The 20,595-nt window shown below is 34.9% G+C and overlaps 1 protein-coding gene across 16 annotated transcripts in view; it reads right to left on the bottom strand.

The window, feature by feature from the left end:
* The window catches only part of DMD (dystrophin), a 1,191,992-nt gene that overhangs the window by 661,663 nt on the left and 509,734 nt on the right, over window positions 1–20,595 (bottom strand). For 15 of the 16 annotated variants that reach the window (XM_049835325.1, XM_049835324.1, XM_049835302.1 and 12 more), the window contains 6 exons: window positions 19,287–19,415; window positions 17,521–17,691; window positions 13,810–13,932; window positions 12,121–12,258; window positions 9,989–10,141; window positions 8,885–9,067 (listed from right to left, as the gene is read on the bottom strand). In XM_049835325.1, coding sequence (XP_049691282.1) covers window positions 8,885–9,067; window positions 9,989–10,141; window positions 12,121–12,258; window positions 13,810–13,932; window positions 17,521–17,691; window positions 19,287–19,415 — 897 coding nt within the window. The remainder of the gene's footprint in view (window positions 1–8,884; window positions 9,068–9,988; window positions 10,142–12,120; window positions 12,259–13,809; window positions 13,933–17,520; window positions 17,692–19,286; window positions 19,416–20,595) is intronic. The other variant, XM_049835308.1, reaches the window with a different exon arrangement.

The raw sequence follows: 20,595 nt of genomic DNA, 5'->3' as shown, positions 1-20,595 counted from the left end.
AAAAGAAAGATACAGACAAACGCTATAACACTTAATTTTAAACATTAAACCCAGAGTAATTCATCATTATTTTGGTTGTATTAATAAATGTAACTCTGGTGTTTTGGTTGTTTTTGTTTTGTTTTTGTTTTTGTTTTTTGTTTGTTTGTTTGTTTTTTTCCCCCCAGGAGATAATATAGTTCAAAAACTATGACAAAGCATTTTGGTGCTGCAGCCATTTGTCTGTGTTCTGCACACCCTCATGCCTTTAGAGCCCTCCAAGATGTCAGGTACACTCGGTCAAGCCGTAAAATGAACATCTTCAGCAATCCTTTTTTCAGTTGCTTAACAGTACATTTGTTTTATTCTGGCTTAGATAATTACCTCCAGATATGGACTCTCCTCAGGCTGAGGCACTGCTGCATATTGAATTTAGCTGGAGCTTATTTGAAAACTTACCCATTGCTCCTTACTAAGGACCTGCTAGCATTCACGCAAATAATAGACTAACGCAACTAGCACAAATTGGAAATTCTAGCAGTTCTGCTGTAAACTTTTAACACTGACAACTTTCATCGCTATCTATTTGTTAAGCAAAGAGGAAAAAAAAAAATCATTTCAACTGTGATGAGACTGGGACATAAGACTCTCATACGCTATACTGTGTGTGATATAAGCCAGCTCTTTCAGAAAATAAAAGTAAAAAATAGAGCGCTGTGTATCTTATGCTACAGCTGCAATGTTACCATGTCCTGAAGAAAAACAAAATCTAGTAGCATTATGGCATAAATGACTAATTGGAACTGCTGGGATTTAGAAAGTGTCTCTTGTTTTAAATAAATTATGCATATATGTTAATTACTTCTGATAAAGATGGCATATCTCAGTCTTAATAATTGCAGTAGTTCAAAATTGACAAGTAAAAGGAAATCTGTATATCTGTCATGTGACTTTAAATGGGTATTTGTAATGTTATAAAAGGAATTATGAAAAAAATTAAAGACTATAATTCATAACCATTTAATAAACACTGCTCAGGCCATGTACAGTCCCTAGCATTCGGGGGGGGGGGGGGGGGGGGGGGGGAAGAATAAGCCTTCAGCTACCAGTGAGTCAAGAGATACAGCCATTCTCAGTATTAGAAATCAGTAAATAAGCAAATACTTAGGTACTCGTGTTACATTTTGGAATGAAAGACATCAGAACATATTGCAAAATCTAGATCCTAGGCTGGTTTTCAACACATATTTTAAAATGCTATTTAGAATTTTAGAAGGGTTTACCTGCAAAATATTTTTGTAATTGATTTGTATGTGTTAACCTTCCAGTAGACAAAACGTATTTGAATGCTTTTAGATGCTAACTACAGAATACATAAATCCATAGAATTGTTAACCATTTCTTGTATTTGTCTTGTAATATTTTTCACAGCTGAAAAAATACATACAGACATTATAAAGGATGCTTAAGGAAGGATCTGGTTGATGCTTTACAGGATTAAACTCTTCTACACAGTCCTGTATCTTTGTAATCACGATGTCCAATTGTGACAGTCTCTTTTGAGTCTGTTAAACCAGCTTTATGTACTCAAACTTTCCTACACTGCAGGAAATACCCAAAAGAATGGAAGGAATTTCAAATTATCTTTTTTTACTCAAAATACAACTTCAAAATTATGTTTCTCAGAGAGTGGTAAGCTATAGAGAAGAAACAGTGGGAGCACAAGCTTCTACACGATCTGCTGGAAGGCGGCCTTCCCAGGAACAGACTTTGGTCAATGCCGACTTATTTAACAGCTGATTTATTAAGACTACAGAAGAGCCCTAATCTTAGACAGCATTTATGCATGAAGCTTTAGGGCTGTCTTGAATAAAAATAGGTGTAATTCTACTGACTGATCACCAAGGAACCAATTAATGTTAAATAAAGCACAGATATGTTAGAATACAGTCTACTGATATCTAAATTGTCTAACTCATTTTGAAATTGACTGTTGATTTGTGATGCTAACTTTCCAGATATTTATGCAAACTACGTCAGCTGTTTTTTGAGATAATTTAGAAAATACTCTAAAAACACCACTAAATTACCACGTTATTGTTGAATGCTAACAGCTTCAAAGAGCAAGGTCCCAAAGCTTAAACACTGACACCTTTCAGAAATGTTAAAAGGCATTACCTAATTATTTTCCATCTTTTGTTTCTTAAAATAACCTTAATCTAAATTTATAGAAATGCAATCATACAGAATAATAATAGGGTTTGTCACTTAGGCTGATTTTGTTAACCCAAGACATAATTTTTTTTTTTTTTTTTTAAATAATGGAAATGAAATTGCTGTCAATCCAGCAGTTTTGGAAACTAATTAAGTATATATACATAGATATTCAGCACTCACACTGTACATTGTCCTGGTTTCGGCTGGGATACAGTTTACTTCTTTCTGCACCTTGAGGAGTATACTCGGATGCATTAAAAACCCCCAAAATAAAACAAAAAAAACCCACAACAGAAAAAAACCCATGAGTGATGCTAACATCCTGAATTGTAGACAGATGAACATCATCTCTTCAAAAGATACTGTCACTTAGGGCCAGATCACTCTGCAGCAGGTCTTTTCCCTTATTATTTAATTCAATATTATAGCCAAGTAATTTTAACACCAAATTTCTCACCATGTAATTTATTATGTTAATAAATTATGATATACTCTATCAGAGAAAATAAGATGGTAATTAGCTGCCTTGTTTCCCAGATAGCTAGGAAATTATAAGGAAGAAAATACTATACTAGTATAATGCTCAGGTTTGTCCAAAGAAAATTGAAATGAGAGACAAATGGGCGCTACGTCGCCCATGATTCTTTAAACAAAGGCTGTTGGTCCTGTTTCCATCTCAACACAGAGAACAGTAAGAAAAGCCTGTGGCATGGTTAAGACTACATTCTTATAACCACTTCGTATGATTTAAAGACAGCATCCTAAACCAGCCTTAGTCCGAGTTGCAGCAAGTTTTCATTCCTACGTGATGAGGTAAAGATGTCGAGTTTCACTTTTAAACCAGAATATGGAATTTAGATCACTGAAGTCTGTAACAGATAATGAAAAATGCCAGAGAAAAAACCTTTTCTGTAAATTTCTGTCATCTACAAGACAGGATTTTTTAACTTCTCTCTATTAAAATACTATAGATTTGCAGTGATGATAGTGAATACTGTACAGAATTAATAAGTAAATATCAAAGATGACAAATACGCTTTAGAAGACCTCAAAATACTGTAGTAAACTTGTCCACTTTTATAAAACCAGGCTATACATGGTCTTCACTTAAATTACTACAACACCGTATGCATTCATTCTAGACACAGAGAAGGTAAAGCGCATTTAAAATGCATCTACAAAACTAGCTCTTCTTCAGCTATATCGGAGACACTACCTATCCTCAGCGTACTTCCCATACCTTTCTTATCTTAAATTAGACGTAAAACTAAAGTATTTGAAATAGAATTCTATTATTAGGAATAAATTTTCTAAAAGCAATTTCCAGGTTGACAGATGCTAGAAAATAGGTGTAAACCTTCAGCCGTGATTCTCTTCCCAACTACTCTCATTCATCCTCACCCCTTTTGCAGACCACAGTCAGAAAAGCCCAGTCTTGGGCTGGGCGGTGTAAAGCTATTTGTTTAAAAAGCTGCCACTGTAAATGTCAGAAGAGTTAAATGGTGTCACAAGATCACCTCTGTCCTGTCCTTAAGAGACCCAGAGCGCAGAGGTGAAACAGATACTAATCCATCACTGTATAGTTCTTTTCTTTTGTCCAGTGGATATTTTCTTATTTTGCTTTTTTATTGCCTTTTCTCTCTTTTATTCGTCCTCTCTCCCAGTCATTGTAGGAATAATGAATTAGTCTGCCCCTTCTTGTTGGTAACCATTACTTGTTTATTTACCCCAAGAAATATTTAAGCAAGGATAAGAGAAGAAAACTACTTCATTCCAATGCTGCTCCTTATGAAAACTGGAAAACAACGATCAAAACCAATGGTAGCACATTACCACTGAAGTAGCCATGTTATATACATGCGGACAGGTAATTAGGACACCAAGTCCTGTGCTTATCTAACTTTTATTTCAATTAATGTTTGATTTATAGTTGAGAAAATATCTTTATATATAAACATACTTGTTACAGTTAAAAAAAAATATTTAAATGTCATTAAATGAACTAAATAGAGCTCCATGGGGAAATATTAACTGAAAACTGCAAGATGCCCTTAAAAGGCTGAACTTAAAAAAACTCTTGAATTTCAGTTGTAAACTTGATCAGTCCTTAATCTGGTTCCAGAAGTTGATCACATACTCTCTCACCCGAAGTGATCATCCAGTTAGGAGACAGGTATTTTGAATTTCTGAATGCTTTACAGAATCTTAAACAGAATAATGCCTTTTATTAGGAAAAAATGAAGTTTATGATATTTAGTTCATAGTAAGTACTGAGCGTACTGGTATTTTATCCATCTTGCAGAAAACTATTGAACTGCTCAGACTAAATCACTTACCTTATAGGAATAAATACATGTTTTGTATAGCCATTTTCCTTATTAATTCCTGTTCAACACATAGTCTAATTGGTATGAGAAAGACAGTCTCTCCTGATGTTTATAATTTAATCAATTTTATTATTTTTTCCAGAAAGGCCAAAATCCAGGCTCAAATATTTCAGTAGTAAGATTTCAATAGAATGTTTGTGTGTGTCGCCAATGAATTTACTGAAATGACTTGGGTAAGCCTATTTTTTTTTTTCCTTGTATATAAATCTATAAGTACATAATCTTGAGAGCTGTTAATAGGTTGCAAGAACAATATTCCTCTTGTCCTAAAAATACTCTGGCTTACTATTTACAGCATGCATAGTTCAGCTAGGAGAGGAAAAGAAAAAACCCCACCATATGTGACAGCTGAAAGAATGTTGGATAGCTTCATAAAATATGGTAACAGCCCATATGAAATAAGAATTTATAGTGTAGGCTCTGCACCTGTGTTCATCTAGAAAATGTTTTCTCATGATAAAGGCCTTCAGTACTCTGTATACACAGAGTAATTTCAGTCAGCTCAATAAAATCTAAACTGAGCCATGACAAACATGCTCCTAGACTGCTGAAATGAAAGCATGGAAAACCACCTTCTATAAAACAGGCATTAACTAAAGCTAATTTAATTTAATGTAATCAATATATCAATAACTGGATTTGAATTAAACTATCTGAATCTAGCTTATTCTCTGCAACAGATAACTATTTCCATCACCCTGGAACAGTGGTGTGAACTGTTGCAGAAAAAACAGTAACTGGAAGATTTAGGTTTAGACTGTAGCAAAGAGGATTGATAACTTCTCTGAAAATACTGTGCGACTGCCAAGGCTTAATGATTTTGGATTCTGCAGAGATAATCTAGAAATAAATGTCCCTTGAACTCTCTAATGTTATAATTCTTACTGAAATGAATTTTTTAAAATACAAACATGTAATTTTAATATGCAAAAATTGCACACTGCTCTAGGATTAAATTGTAATGGCTTGTTTTTTGAAGAGTATTTTAGGCTTCCCCATGCATTTCAGTGGGATTTAGAGGTTAACCATAATTTTAGAACATGATCGTAGAATATTCCACTCTTCAATAAGTTATTCAGATTTCACAACTGAAGTTACTATCAACTGATTTCAAACAGAAATTTTTAGCAGAAATGAAGTAGAACGTTAAACTTTTCTTAACACAGGAATTGGAAATTTGCCTGGCTGAAAAATTGAATTTTCTGCCCACTGTTTATTTTGCCACATATGAATAAAGACAACATGTGGGAGGAAAAACTTGTAAGACAAAATGAACTCCAAAAACTTTTTCCCACTCGGTGTCATTTTAGGTTTTGTGCAGTTGTATTTATGTATTTGCGTACCATGTTTAATCTGTTATTGCAATAAACCCACCTTTTTCCCTACAGAATGTCACACCCTACTCTCTGACAATTTTTCACATAAAGAGATGACCATTCTAACAAACTGAATAATGTCTCAAAATCGGCATTAAACAGAAGATGCAGTGTTTGAGGTAATATAACTACATCGTACCTTATTATCAAAAGCGGTGACAGAAAATTCCTTTTTATAAATATACACCCATATATATTTCTCAGTTAGTTGCTGGATATTTAGTGCTTTGTATTTGTGAGACAATCAGAATTTTATGAGAATCTACCATGCTAGAAAGAATCAATTCTTACATGGTTATGGTTCCTATATCCTTCTGACAGGTCTTCCCAAAAAACATTAGGGAAAAGTAAAATCCAGAGAAGCATGATCACTCTAATTTCACACTTAGATATCAGAAAGATATTGGCTCCAACAAAGGTAAGACATGCAAATCTGTCATCAAGCCACATTATTAAAGGTCTTCTTCAATGCAGTCTTGCTATGTTTATTCAATGAATCATAATGAATTGCAAGATATACAGTACAACTAAATCCTCATTGATTCATAATAACAACTTTCAATTGTTAAATAAGTCTGTTACTGAATACATCATCAATTATAAATAAAAAATGCAGCAGTTTTCTCTTTCTTTTGCTTTAAAAGTAAATTCCTATTTGTATCTTTATTATATGTTTTTATTCAATTGGTGGTTAACATAGAAAATCTCTGTGAAAGTTATGTTTGCTGGTATATGCATGTGTTCAAGTGAATAGTTTGAATTTTCCTTTTTCTTTTGTATTTTAAAGTCTTGCACAAACAAGTAATTAATCCTCACAACATCCCTGTGAGGTAGGTAGGTACTTAGGCTGTATTAAAAAAGAAAGAAAGAAGGAAAAAAAAAAAAAAAAGACTCAAGAGAAATTCACTTTGTTTCACTGATTCAGCAAAGCCAAAACAGTAACAAGGCAGATGTACTTTTCGCTCTGGTTTCAGTCATGAAAATATACTGCCTCTCACACCAGTTTCAGTAGCTTCTGTAAAACTTCTAAAATATTCCATATGAATATCACACCTTGGTCATTGTCAACAGAGCAAGATATTTTTCATGAGAAATGAGAAGGATACAGTAATTATCCTGTACATAGGTAAATTTCATTGAGTAATGACCTTATTCCCCAGATAAATACTAACAAGCAGCCTTCTTGCATGAAATATTTGAGAATATTTAAAAATTTAACCATTACAAGGATAGAAATGTATTAGATAAATAATATATTTTAACAATAAAACTACATGTAATGGTTACATGGCTTTAAAAAGTCAATGACTGTATTCCTTTGGCCAATTCAAAAGAACATGTGCTGATGTATCTACCTTATATAGTTTAAAGAAAAATATGCTAATATATAGTTCTATTGATTTGCTAGTAAAATTTTATATTGGATATACCCATCCTCTGTCATGGTAGGTGGTGGGTGACATAAAAAGCACATTGACAGCAGAATGTTTTTATGTAAATTGCATGCACATTCTTATTTCTTACTTGTTTATCAAAGGAACAAATATATTCATTATTAAAAAAAAAAAAAAAAAGACTCATTTACAAGACAAAGTGAAGCCTGCTCTAGCTCCATGCCAGTATAAACGATTTGCAACTGATTACATCCATCAAGTTTAATATAAAGCATAGTAATCTGAAAAGAGTAATCAGATGGAACAAGATTTAATAACATACAAACCAAAGTTAATGTTTCTCTGATTGTTTCCATTAACTGCATAGCTATCCCAATTATTATTTTTATGTGTACATTATGTAACTTAATAGTAGAAAAGTTAAAAATATGCAATACACTCAGTACATTAAATAGAGGACTGTATTGACCAAATGGTTATACATGATTGCTGATTTTTGGAACTTTTTTCTTCTTTTTTAAAACATAGTCACCATATATCGATTAGAAATAACACTTCCTGTATTTAATTTTTCATTAACCTGCCAGTATGTCCCCTCTGTAATCTAGGTGCATTCAAAAATATATAAAATTATATTTTGTTGAAACACCCCTTCACCACTAGCACTTTTAATGTTACAGAAAAGCACGTAATGCAACAACTTCCTTGAGAGCAAATCTTATCTTTCTTCACATAAAATCCAAAGCCCCTAAGACAATGAGCAGAGTAGTAGGAATGGCAAGGAAAAACTGCCATGTAAGTGCAAAAGCAGTCTCTGGTAACCTTCTAAATGGGTAACACCCAATACGTATTTCGAACATAAACCTGGAATAGTGACAGTTTATTTCCCTTTTATTTATCCAGTTATTGCAGCACATATAAACCAGTGAGCCTCATTGTATTTTATATACAACTAAACAACTCAAAATGAGGAGACACGAAGTTGGCTTATAAAATTATGTTTTTATCCTGTCAATGTTAAAAGTACACTTTCTTGCAAAAACTCCTTTGAGAATTCAAGCATTTGAAGAAAAGGCCATGTGTATATAGTGTCATAAGAATTTTTTTAATCTCATCCTAAAGTGGGTATAACAGGTTATGGACAAATAAAAAACCAATTAAAATTGGCATGGGATGGGTAGTTTGAAAAAGACAATTTTTGTGTTTTACACGTTCACTGAACAAAATAGACGCATGGCAAACTGACGCTTTTAAACTGGAAGATGTTATGGAAAAATAATGAGGCAACAGAAATAAACATGAATTCTTCATTGCTGAGTTTTTGGTAATTGGCTGATTTAAGTTAAGGGCAATTTTAAGACCAAAGCAGAGAACTATTGTATTAGAACGTAAAGATTCCCCCACTTGCAGACAATAGGGTTTTTCTTATTAATATCTGAAGAGTTGACACTGACCCTGAAGCTCTCATTGTTAGTAGGATGCTGTTAGTAGTAGCAGTTGCAAACGTTTGGGTTTGCCAGTAACAACTCACAATTTGTGCATAGTTGAGTCTTCGAAACTGAGCAAATTTGCTCTCAAAATCTCGCCAGCGCTTGCTGAGCTGTATCAGGGTTGGCTCCACTGCTTTTGCAGCCCCATCCTTAGACAAGCGTTCAGCCTGCCTGTGCACCGCATTCAGATCTTCCTTCTTCTTCTCCAATTCTCCATCAATCTCCTAGTGAGCAAAACCAATACAGGGCCCAGGACAGTTAGCTAACTAGATCAATCAACTGAAAATTAGCAAAACACTTCTGTCAGAAATTCCATTTCCATTTTATTGTTACAATTAAAATTTACAGCTATTTCATGTCTTATTTTACATTTAAACAAAACAAAAATAACTGAAATTGAAGAACCTTCTTGGAGTTTGGCTGTAGAGATACTAACAGCTCGTACGCAATGAAAACTAGTTGGCAAAGGCCAACAGTTTCCGCTTCCAGATTCTTGCTAGTACCCTGCGATGGGCAATTGGAGAAATTCTTTTCCCAATAAGGGTCAGCATATTCAGGACAAATAGCGTTTGGACAGCTTACGAATATATGATTTGACTCTTCAATATGTTACTTAACTCCCATTTTACTCTGTGGGAAACTCAACAGAGAATGAAGCAAAGAAAGACGATGCAAAATAAACTAGGAAAACCTTTGACAGTATGTAAATAAATCTATAGAGTTTGACAGTGACATATGAATATGTTCTGATGAAAATGAATGTGCTAACATGAGATAGAGGTCATCCATATATCGGTAAGTCATTTGTTCATCTGGAACAAAGATACATAAAATCAATTACAATTTTTACTAGAAAACATTTGATGCTTCTTAATACATTGCACACTTTCCATATTATTGATAAAAAATTTTATTTAGCGTGTTTCAAATTATTTATCTATAACATTCTATATAACAGACAAATACAAGATACAGTACAACAAAGAAATGTCAGTTTGAACACAGTTTGTTTTACTATAAATAGCAATAAAGAACTGAACTGAAAATATTCTGTATCTATTGGATTATTTGTTGCATTTGCTGTCTGTTAAATTCATAAACTATCACTCAAAAGATGTACCATTGCCATCCCCAAACAACATTACCTTTAGCTTCTGCTCATCTTTGTGGTCTGGTAGACTGGCTAACTTTTTCTCAATGTCATCCAGCCATGTCATTAGGTCATCAGCCTGCCTCTTGTACTGATACCATTGGTGAGAAATCTCTAAAGCCTTTTTTCTTCTTTGAGATCTCAAGTCCTGTTCACAGTGCAGACATTATTAGAGTATGAATTAAAGGCTTATAAAATATGAATTGGTATGTGTGCACAGTGACGGGGAAAAAAGTGCACGAGGCCACTATTTTTTTTTGATTAAACCTTGACATTTAAATCAAGTATATAAGTATCGCAACACAGCATATTTTCTTCAGTTTGACAGCATATAAGTAACTGAACACAGCATATTGTCATCAGCTGAACAGACTATTTTTTCTTTTAAAGGAGGTTACCTAATTCAGAGTTGTTCACATGTTGAATAAGCCACTGAGACAGTCACCAATATCTGCAGAAGTTAAGACTCTTATATAAATGTCAATATTTTATATAAAACACTTTTGCTCAGAATACCTACTGGACAGATGGAAACACAGCCCACTTAGTATCTAGCCATAAGTGGGCTTCCTGTGTTTTGTGATGTCCTGTGAAATTCTAGCCTGCATGCAAACTCTAGCTATTCACAAGAAAATAATTGCAATGCAAAAATGTATGCAAAGGCAGGTTTTCTTTTTCTAAATTGAATACCATTTACATAACAAATGCCCTGTGTTTATGACTCAGCTTTATAAAACTATTAAAACTTGTCTTCAAGAGGAAGGTAAAAAAATGTTATTTTATTTCATATAAATATTATTAAATATACTCCATTTGCATTTGCTTTAACTGCTTAACTTTGCTCATACAGAATTCAGAAAATATTTTCATTACTGTAACTTCTTATTAAGAAGTAAATTAAAAAATTACTGGTACAATTTATATAAAAATACTCAGATGAATATGCCTCAGCCATTCTTGAATTTTATTTGACAAGGTTGAATGCCTTAACTGAGTCACCCAAAGGAGAATCAATCACTCTATTCCATAAAAACAGCCAGTAAGGATCTGGTCAATGGCATAGTTCTAGAAATACTTTTCTTGTTTCTTCTCCATAAAAATTATGAATTACTTCCATTTAAATGGAAAAAAGACACACCTAGCGGATTTCAAGTTTCTTTTAAACGAGGATAAAACAATGGTATATTCCAGCTATTCTTTTACTGAATTCAAACAGATCTGCAAACCTGTAAAAATTAGGATGAAATCCACAGGAAAGGAAAGATGCTGCTTGAAGAAAAGTAATACTAAAATGTAACCATGCCATGTTCCCCAAGCCAAGAACAACTTAATCAAAATTTTCAGAAGAAAGAAAAAAATTCTGCTTGCCAGTAAGATGAAAAAGTCTTCTATAGTTGCCAGAGCCTACAGCTCCAGGTAGGTGACCAGGGTGACTTTCCAACTGTAAGATTCTTTCTTTCCTCACTTTTTTTTTGTTTTTTTTCCCCTGGAAAGATGACTCTCCCAATTATGACTATTAGCTTGTCCAAGTAGGTCTCACTGTGGATGTTTCTCAGAACAGTATCATACAGTTATAGCTCCAGGAGTGTGGTAACACAGAATTTTGACATATGACTTTGGTTTTCAGCCTCTTAGCTGCTAGGTCTAATGGTACTACCACCTACCCTATTCTAAAGAGGCTGGAGCCACTTTTCCCGCTAAAGAACATAGCATGTAAATCTTTTACTAAAGGATAAAACAACTTATTCATTGCCAGAAGTATGTTATATGACTGAAAATATGTTTGTGAGAATTGATTCTAACCAAGGTCTTGGACTGCTGTTGGAGAAACACCAAACATGAATAACATGTTAAAAAAGCAATTATTATTAAAGAAATCATTGTGTCCAGCTGGCAATCACATGGTTGTGGACTGAGGACACTGAGACAGTACTGGTTGAGCTGGAGATTTAAAATGTCTTTTCCACGGCATCAAGAGAAGTATGTAAGAAAATAGATGTTTATAGCCAAATAATTTTAAATTACTTATGTCTAAATAGGAATGAAGATTCATTTAACAGTACAACAGCCTGAAATGAAGAAAAAAATGGGTTTAGTAGCACGTGCTTATAATTGTAGCTCCTATACCTTGAGAGCATTATGTTTAGTCTGCAACAGCTGTTGCTTTATCTTTATTTCCTCCCGTTTTCTCTCATCTGTGATTCTCTTTTGAAGCGTGTCGCCTCTTTGCAGCAATTCTTTCACCGTGCTCTCATCATCTTCGCTCTGATTTAAAAAAAAAAACCACAAAAACACAAACCCAAGAATAACGGGCATTTTAATCTTATTATTACTTAAGTACTAGGAGATACAGATGTATAAAACTACACTTCCTCTGCTAAGGTGAACATCTAACAGCTACTTGCAGTTCTATACTGAAGACCGAATAACTTTCGGTTGCTTTCTACAACACATGTAGACACTTGAGGGGTACAAATAAAACAGCACTTGAAAATCTACAGCTGTTTGAGATTAGAATTTCCATAGCACCCAGGATAACAAGATGAAAGCATTAAAGGCAAAAAGGTAAAATATATTTTACTTTAAACCGGAAGAAACAGATACATCTAAAATATTCTAAATCACTCTCAGTAGTCACTGAAGTTGCCAGTACACTAGGAGGCCAAGTAATTCCTGACCATTTGCACGTATCATCACGGTGCAAAACAGCTATTCTGGCAGGGAAAATGACACCACTAAGTACTTTTTAGATAGAAGCTGAATTTATGCCACAGCTTCGGGGAGTGTACCTCTTGAGCCACACTACACATTTTACATAAAGAAAGGGAACAAAATATGCTCAAGTAGTGGAAACTGCCCCGTCAAACTTGATTCGCTTCAAATTTTCCACTGCAGTACATACTACCTTAGATTTTACTTTTCCCGCTTTAAAAAAAAAAAAAAAGAAAAAAAAAGAAAAAAAAAAGAAAAGAAAAAGAGTCCTGTAAAGATTCCTTTCAGCATTGATCTAAAATGGCTATCTTTGAAGAACTCCTTAAAAGGAAAAGAATATTGACTCTTTATATTGCTTGTAAAGAAATATATATTTGATCTCGCTGTGGACTCACAAAGAGAGGGTCCTAAAGACGAATCTCTGTTATTGCCCAGCCAAGAAACATCGTGCCTCTGAAAATCACTCTGGAGAAAACACACTACAGTGGTAACAGTAGCAAAGCACAGCAGTATTTTACTCCTCTCTTTTTTTCTCCCCCCCTTGCCCACCCCCAATATGGATAAACAGTTTTACTACTTGCAAAGAGCAAGCGTGAGTAATAAAGCTTACCACAGCCACAAAACCTATTTACAATAAATGGTATAATCAGATTGGTTAGGAATTTAATTGGCTAGTGGCATTTCTTTCAATGATCATTGCCTAGCATTTGTTTTAGTGAATGTCTTCTTTTTCTATATTGCCCATTTAGATACATCATTCTGAGCTTTCTTGGTCTTTGTACTGCTACAGAGATTTTAATATTCATTCCCTATTCTGTAATATTGTTGGTACTAATATAGGACCCGTAGATAATATTCCTGGTTTACTTTGTGTTTTCACAAGGGTCGAAAAATGTTTTTCTTATAAACTAACAATGAACTTATCATTAAAACTTTTAGTTAATGCTAACTTGTGACTTTTGATTTTATAATATATTAGCACAATAAAATTTTGTCCAAGTCATATCTAAAGATTCTAACAGAAATATGGAAGTTTCTAATTTTCACTCTGTTTTTTTCATCTCCCTGCCTACTTCACTCAGACTTCCATTTCAACCAAATTACCATATCTTTATTGAAGTCCTCCTCTTTCAGATTCACCCCCTGCTGAATTTCATCCTCCAGTGGTTCAAGCATTTTTTGTATATCGGAGTCAAATTGCTCCAATTCCTTCAAAGGAATGAAGGGCTAAAATGGGAGAAATACAAAGATTGTTTATTTAAATCACACACTTAATAGTTTTATTAGAAACACAGATGAAAAGAGACATCTGTTCTCCCCCCTATTGCTAAAACAACGGTAGACTTTCCATCATGTGGAAAAATATCTACACCATACAACTCAAAGTACCCAAAGATACAAGTGAAGATAGCTATTTAATAATACTGTAGAATTTGCATATAAGAAAACATAAGAATTCTATGGTGAGTGAAAATAAAAAAATAAATAGATATGGTATTCTCTCTTTTGTGTGTAAGAACAGGTTCACATAAACAGTGTAAGATAACGATTTGTCTAAAAAATTAAATGTTGATGCTATTTGGCTATATCTGGTTTGTCAGAAATCACACAGCAACAAGCAATCCATTCAGATGAAAAACCATCTACTACTACCAACTGAGAAAAATTTCATGATAATTTGTTTCAGCATTTTGAAATCATTGCTCTCTCACAAAGAATAGCAAAAACGTCAGGTGAATTATACAACACAAAAGACAGATAATCTTTGTGTAAGATATTCCCCTGGCAATATTTTGTAACATATTAAAACAAATGAACAAAACTTCATTAAAAGAGCTTGTGTTTTAAAAAAGCCTCAAGAAAAATGCAGGACCACAAAACCCTCAACCAAACAAAACAGGCAGATTTTCTCCAAAATGAATCACAGTATAATTATGGTGCTTTAGCTTAGCGTTCAGTTTTAAACTCTAAAACAAGTGCCACTTATTAACAACAATACGCTGCCCTTTATCTGCATGATACCCTAGTGCCTGTGGATAGTTCAATGTACAATATGCAATACACTTACTACGTGCATTGCAAAGGACCAACAGAGAAAGCTTTCTTCTGTCAAAGCTTTAAACACAAGAACAAGCAACCAATTCTTGATGATTCTTGCATAAAATTTAAAGGTAATTAATGCTTTACGATGTTCTAGGAACTCTCGGACATACAACTGTCTTCATGCTAAAGACACAAGCACGTTATATTCTAATCAGTTCTCCTTTACTCTTCCCTCCAGTACAGTTGGTATTTATTATAAAGGAAAAATTTGTAATGAAGGTGGTAACAATCAAAGTTAATCAGTTAAAACAAGAGAGACTGGACATCAACTGTAATCTGTGCTCAGCTGTTCCACAGATACCTGGGACAATTAGGGTAAAAATGCCTTAATTGTATCTCGTTGTTTTAATGACAAAGACTTTGTGCACTTACGAACATTCATGGCAATACAATAATGTATGCTATTCATAAAGAATAATACTGTGCTCGCAAATTTTCATCAAGAAGCTCGGCATTACACTCAGCAGGCACTTCAACTGAGGTAGAAATAGTAGCAAGTAGTACGCAGTAATTTCTTCTCAAATGCTCTGAAGGATATCTTCAAAAGTACTTAAATCTCACTAAAAGACAAATCAACTAATAAAACTGGAATATAAAATTACTCATCTCTGACAAATGTTTAAAAAAAATAGCAAAAAGGAAAATGGAAGGAGAAATACTAAATGAAATTCCAATAACTGAGTGAGGTTTAAAGACACTTGAAAACACTTGAAAAGGTTAAATCTCATTTTAGTACACTATGATAATTTTGATATCTCGGGACACAACAACTATGTACTACTGTTTACCGACATGACAGGTCATTTCTTATTACTTCATTGTTGTACTGATAATTGTTATTATTTGAAAAAATATAGATAATTTGAAAATAGATGAGAACTGATTGAAAATAGATGATGAGAGCTTACTGTCCTCTTGAACTGATTTTTTAATCTATTATTCACTGAGTGAATAATTTCACCTCAATAGGAAAAAAAACCCAAAACACTTAGGAAGCATAATATCACCCCAAAAGAATAATAATCTTTGAGCCCATGAAGCTGAAATAACGACAAAGGGAAGTACAGTTACCTACATTATACAGGTGGACAAAATGAGGCACCCAGCAATTTAGTCCTTTTCCCAAATGCATACAGTGAGTCAGTAGAAGTGCCAAGAGTTCAGACAAGCTTTTGCCTCTCTATCTTATGCAATACCTATTAAATATAGATATCATTTGTGAATCATACCCTAGTTGTCCATTCCCTAAGGTCCTGGAAAAGCTCCCCTAACCTCTCATTTACCATTAAAATTACGAGCTGTAGTAATTCCTCTCATCCTGCTAGGTACATGGTGTATAAAGCTCAGTGAGGCGCTGCCATTCCAGCTCATCTTCCCTATACAATCCTAAATGGGAGAACACCTGAGAGAGAAGGCTGCCAGGTGGAAGGGGTTTACAGGCTGTGCTCTGAAGACACTTCACCTTGATAAGCATCTTTTTCCCCTTCTTTTGAGTGAGCCCACAACACGCAATGCAAACAGCGAACCCACGATAAACCACCTTCAGGCAGTCCCATTTTTTCCTAAGACAAGCAATAATTTCACACAACCCTATCAAAGGCTGCATCAGCCCTGTATGCTTACAGCGTCGTGGAAGTGCAAGGTAAAACTGAGAAGGAAATCCAGACTGCAGATAACAGATGTTCAGAATAAAGAACATCACGCAACACAGTCGTTCGGGCTTTGCGCCAAGATGTTCTCTGTCTACGGTTTGTACTTGTGTAAGAAGTGAGAAGCGCACTTGGAACTGCTGAAGGACCACTGATGGCCAGTAGAAGAAAAAAGATGACCTTTATTCATAGGACATATTCTATTCTGTTCAAAAACCCACAAAGAATGTGCTGGTTACACAGGGTATTGAGCCCTGCGTAAACCCCAAACCAGTCATGAAAACCACGTCTCCTTGCTTATGCTTTTTGCAAAGCTTTTTTCCTGCTCTGCCAGTGATCCTCTGTGCATTTATTTCCCGTGCTATTACAGTAGCCAGCAAAAATAGTTAAGATGAGGATCCATGCACTCCCATTATCCTATATACCAACTTGCATGGCTGCCTGCTTTAATCTGCTGAATAGCTCTCTGCGATAAAGGCAGCAAATACAGTGGAGAAAGTAGGTGGCTTATGTCCCTCCTCATTCCAATTCAGAAGTCATAACTTGGCTAAAAATTACCTAGTCATACTGAATTCAGATTCAGTAGTCATGCTAGTTGTACCGATGAGTAGCTGAAGTATAATTGATATAATCTGTGTATATATATCTGTCTCCATCTCAAACCTTGGTGAGTCACAGCCTCATAGGCAAAGACTGAGTGCATTTAATGAAAAATTAGTCCTCAAAAGTCAATCTATAGAAAAAAAGGCTACTCGTAGTTTGATAAGATTAAGAATCTTACCAATTCCTAGATGTTGTCCATTCTCCATAAGTTAATGAAGTAATCGTTACGTTCATATAAAGCCATCGAATACTTTTAATTGTGAAACAGTGAAAAAAGACCTTAATGCCAAAACCCCCAAACCTTCACACTTTATAAAAAAAGAAAATTCTTAGGATCTACATTTTTGTCCTTTAAAAGCTTAGGTTTGGGAGAAACTGCAGCCCGCTATGTAGTTGTAATTGTGCACCTTATATAAACACCATTTTGTATGCCTCTCCATATGGAAGCAAGTCCTCCTACCTTTCCACTCTTAATTCTTTGTGATAGAGTTGCAAATCGCTGGTTGAGCTCTGACAGTTTAGGCTCTATTACTTTCCTGCAGTGATCTCCACGGTTTGTCATCAAGTCTACCGCCTGGTCACGCACAGAGTCCACCTTTGGGTGCATATCATTCAGCTCAGCCTTTAAGCGCTACAGTCCGTGAGCAAGAGACAGGGCTTGAAGTTAGTAATAAATGCAAAGAGAGAGAAAGAGAGAGAGAGAGAAAGTGTGCAAAGGAATAGGGAGCAAAACCACAAAGCAAATTCAGATAATTATGCATGAGTGTGTAAATCCAGTAGAAACATGTTAGATAACATTCCTACTCATAGCCCTCAAATTTATAGCAGGAATGTATCTACATGTCTGTTTTAATATCTCCTAGAGGAAATTAATGGTGAACATTATTTCTAGCCAGGTTCTTATCTGCAATAATACAATCCTCAGCATATTTCAGGATACGCTAAATTCTTTTACGTTCCTAAAGCTAGGAAGAGCTGCTAATTCATGTATTATGGAACTGGATGTGTAGTTGTTGCTTTCATTACTGTTCATGCCCATAGATGAGGCAGGGAAAAAAATGACCAGATGAAAACCAGTGGGAATTTTTTCCGTCAATCTATCACAGATTAAAAAAAAAAAAAAAATGAGGGCAAATACCTTCTTCCTCTGCAATAGTAATCTTAACAGTAGATGCCAGTATGGGCAGAGGCCGAAAAAGATAGCCGGTATTCGGGAATCATAAACATGGTTGGGCATTAATAATTACATTTCACTGTCTGTATGAAATGCCTCTGGGCAGTACAAGTATATACACCTCTAATGATGGCAAAGATAATTGTACTTTGTACCTGATGGTGGCAAAATTGTTCATTCAACTACAAAAGTCTGTCCCGCAATCCTGCTGAGATCAATTGAGAGCACCGATTTATGCTCTGCCTTGGAATTTGTAAAGTATTGCTTTAGTAAATGGTATCATTATGTTAGTGCCAGCAATACAATTCTGATTTTGACTTGCAAGCTGTTCCTCAGATAGTATGTTCTGACCGTGGAGTTCAACACAAAGTAAAACTTCACACTGATTTCAGAAGAAAAAAAAAAGAATCCATACAGATAATAATTTGAAGTTGTTTAACCTTAACAAAGAAGGTATTTTAAATGAGGTACTTTCAAATTCACATCTCCCTTGAAAGTTAATTTTTCATCAGTTGGTCAAATGATGCAATGGGCCAAATAAAACCTCCTGGTCGATATGCTAACCCATTATTATACAGCTTGTTCACCATATAATATTCTTGTCTGTGGTGTTGGTCTGGCAGCAATGCAAGCAGTATTTATAGAATTAAAACAATCATATGACAAAGACATCAAATGCAGATACCATAGATATCAGAAAAGTATCACAGAAAAGCAATTAAAAATGAAGAACACAGAAAAAAAAAAGGGTTTTGTTCAACCAGATGTTTTAAGGAGTTTTTTTCCAGCAAACACAGGTTTAATAAGCTGCTGTTCTACTCACCAGGAAGTCCCCAAGACTTATAATAACATATCTGGTTTTACTTCTGCAGGGATTTAACTTTTGTAATGCAGTGCAAATTTATTAAGTAATCTACAAGCTGCCAGAGGGTAGCTTTATCACAGAAAAAAAGAATGTTAATCAATTTGTGACACCTTTCAAAATACGCTAGTTTTGACACAGTCCTTTTAAGAATAAAATTAATGCTTTCCAGAAAATCGCATTTTTTTACCTTAAGAATTTCCTCTTTTTGCTGGGGTTTTTGTTTATCTGATTCATCCAACAGTATTTCAGCACGATACATCCAAGTTGTGACATTAGCTACATTCTGATCAAAAGCCTCCATGTGCTTTTGATATTCCTGTATGTGGAAAAGGTAAATACTGCATACAAAAAAAGTAATCAGAACTGAAATAATAGCAGTAATTATGCCAACTGTGGCAAACATGCATACATTATGAAATTAAACTTCTTTATTTTACACAGTAACTGCTTCTTTCGTGAAGGCTAGAATCTGTCGTTTGTTTGCTCTCACTTTATACGTTAAGTTTCTTTAAAAAGACATTCTAGGAAAGAGAGAAGGTTCCAAAGTGACAGGCAGGAGGGTGATAAAGTCACAGCGAGACGCGGGTGTCTGCAGCTCAGCCAGGCTGCTGAGAGGAACAGGAGGGTGACAGCCAGACCTGCTGGAGGTGGAAAGAAGAGTTTCCCAAGAATCGGGTACAGAACTCATTTTGGAAAGGCACTGAGCTGATTGAAACTCAGACGGTAACGAGGATGCACTTGCAAAGTCACAGTCAAGAACGGGAGCTTTGTATCCAAAAGTCATATTTGCATTTCATCTCGCTTCTCTGCTTTGGGACTGCTTTTTAAAAAGCTATTCTAGTTGATATTCTGAGAAACCTTTTTTTCTCTCCTCAATTTAAAAACATTTTGTCTTTTCAGTGAGCTCACTAGAATGAGACCTTTGCATATCCACACAATACATATGCATTACCACACACCTGAGAGCAAAGATTTTAACAGTCCTTTTGGCCCCTGGATGCATGTACCTTTATTTGACACTGTTCTAAAATCAGTAAAAGACCAACTCCCTCTCTCATACCTTTTACCATGGGTTCTAGTAAATATTAACCAAAGAATCCAAAGCAGAGAAAGAGAGAAAGTAGAGGAATATAACTATACCAGTCTAGAAACTCCATTATATGTTTCTTACAATCAGTTCCACGTTGAAGCTGAGCACCTACATCAGACTGAATGAAAAGCTTAAGTTTTCCAGACAGAATAGGCACAACCAGATGCTTTCACTTGTATACTGCACACAGCCGAAGCAGCCCCGTAGTGATGCTGTATATCCGTCGCAGAAGCACTCGTCATGTCGCCACACAGGCTCTAGTGGAGCTCCAACACATCAAGCTTGGAAAAGTCATGATAAAGGCTAGCACACCCTTGAGAACCACCCCAGTTTCTCCGGGTTGAAACTGCATTCCCATGCTCTCAGCAACAGAAACAGCGTACAAGATTTCCCAAAGCATTCTGGC

This window comes from Accipiter gentilis, chromosome 32 (assembly GCF_929443795.1).
Source record: "Accipiter gentilis chromosome 32, bAccGen1.1, whole genome shotgun sequence".
In the NCBI taxonomy this organism is placed as follows: domain Eukaryota; kingdom Metazoa; phylum Chordata; class Aves; order Accipitriformes; family Accipitridae; genus Astur; species Astur gentilis.
This window is presented reverse-complemented; position numbering and strand designations above follow the sequence as displayed.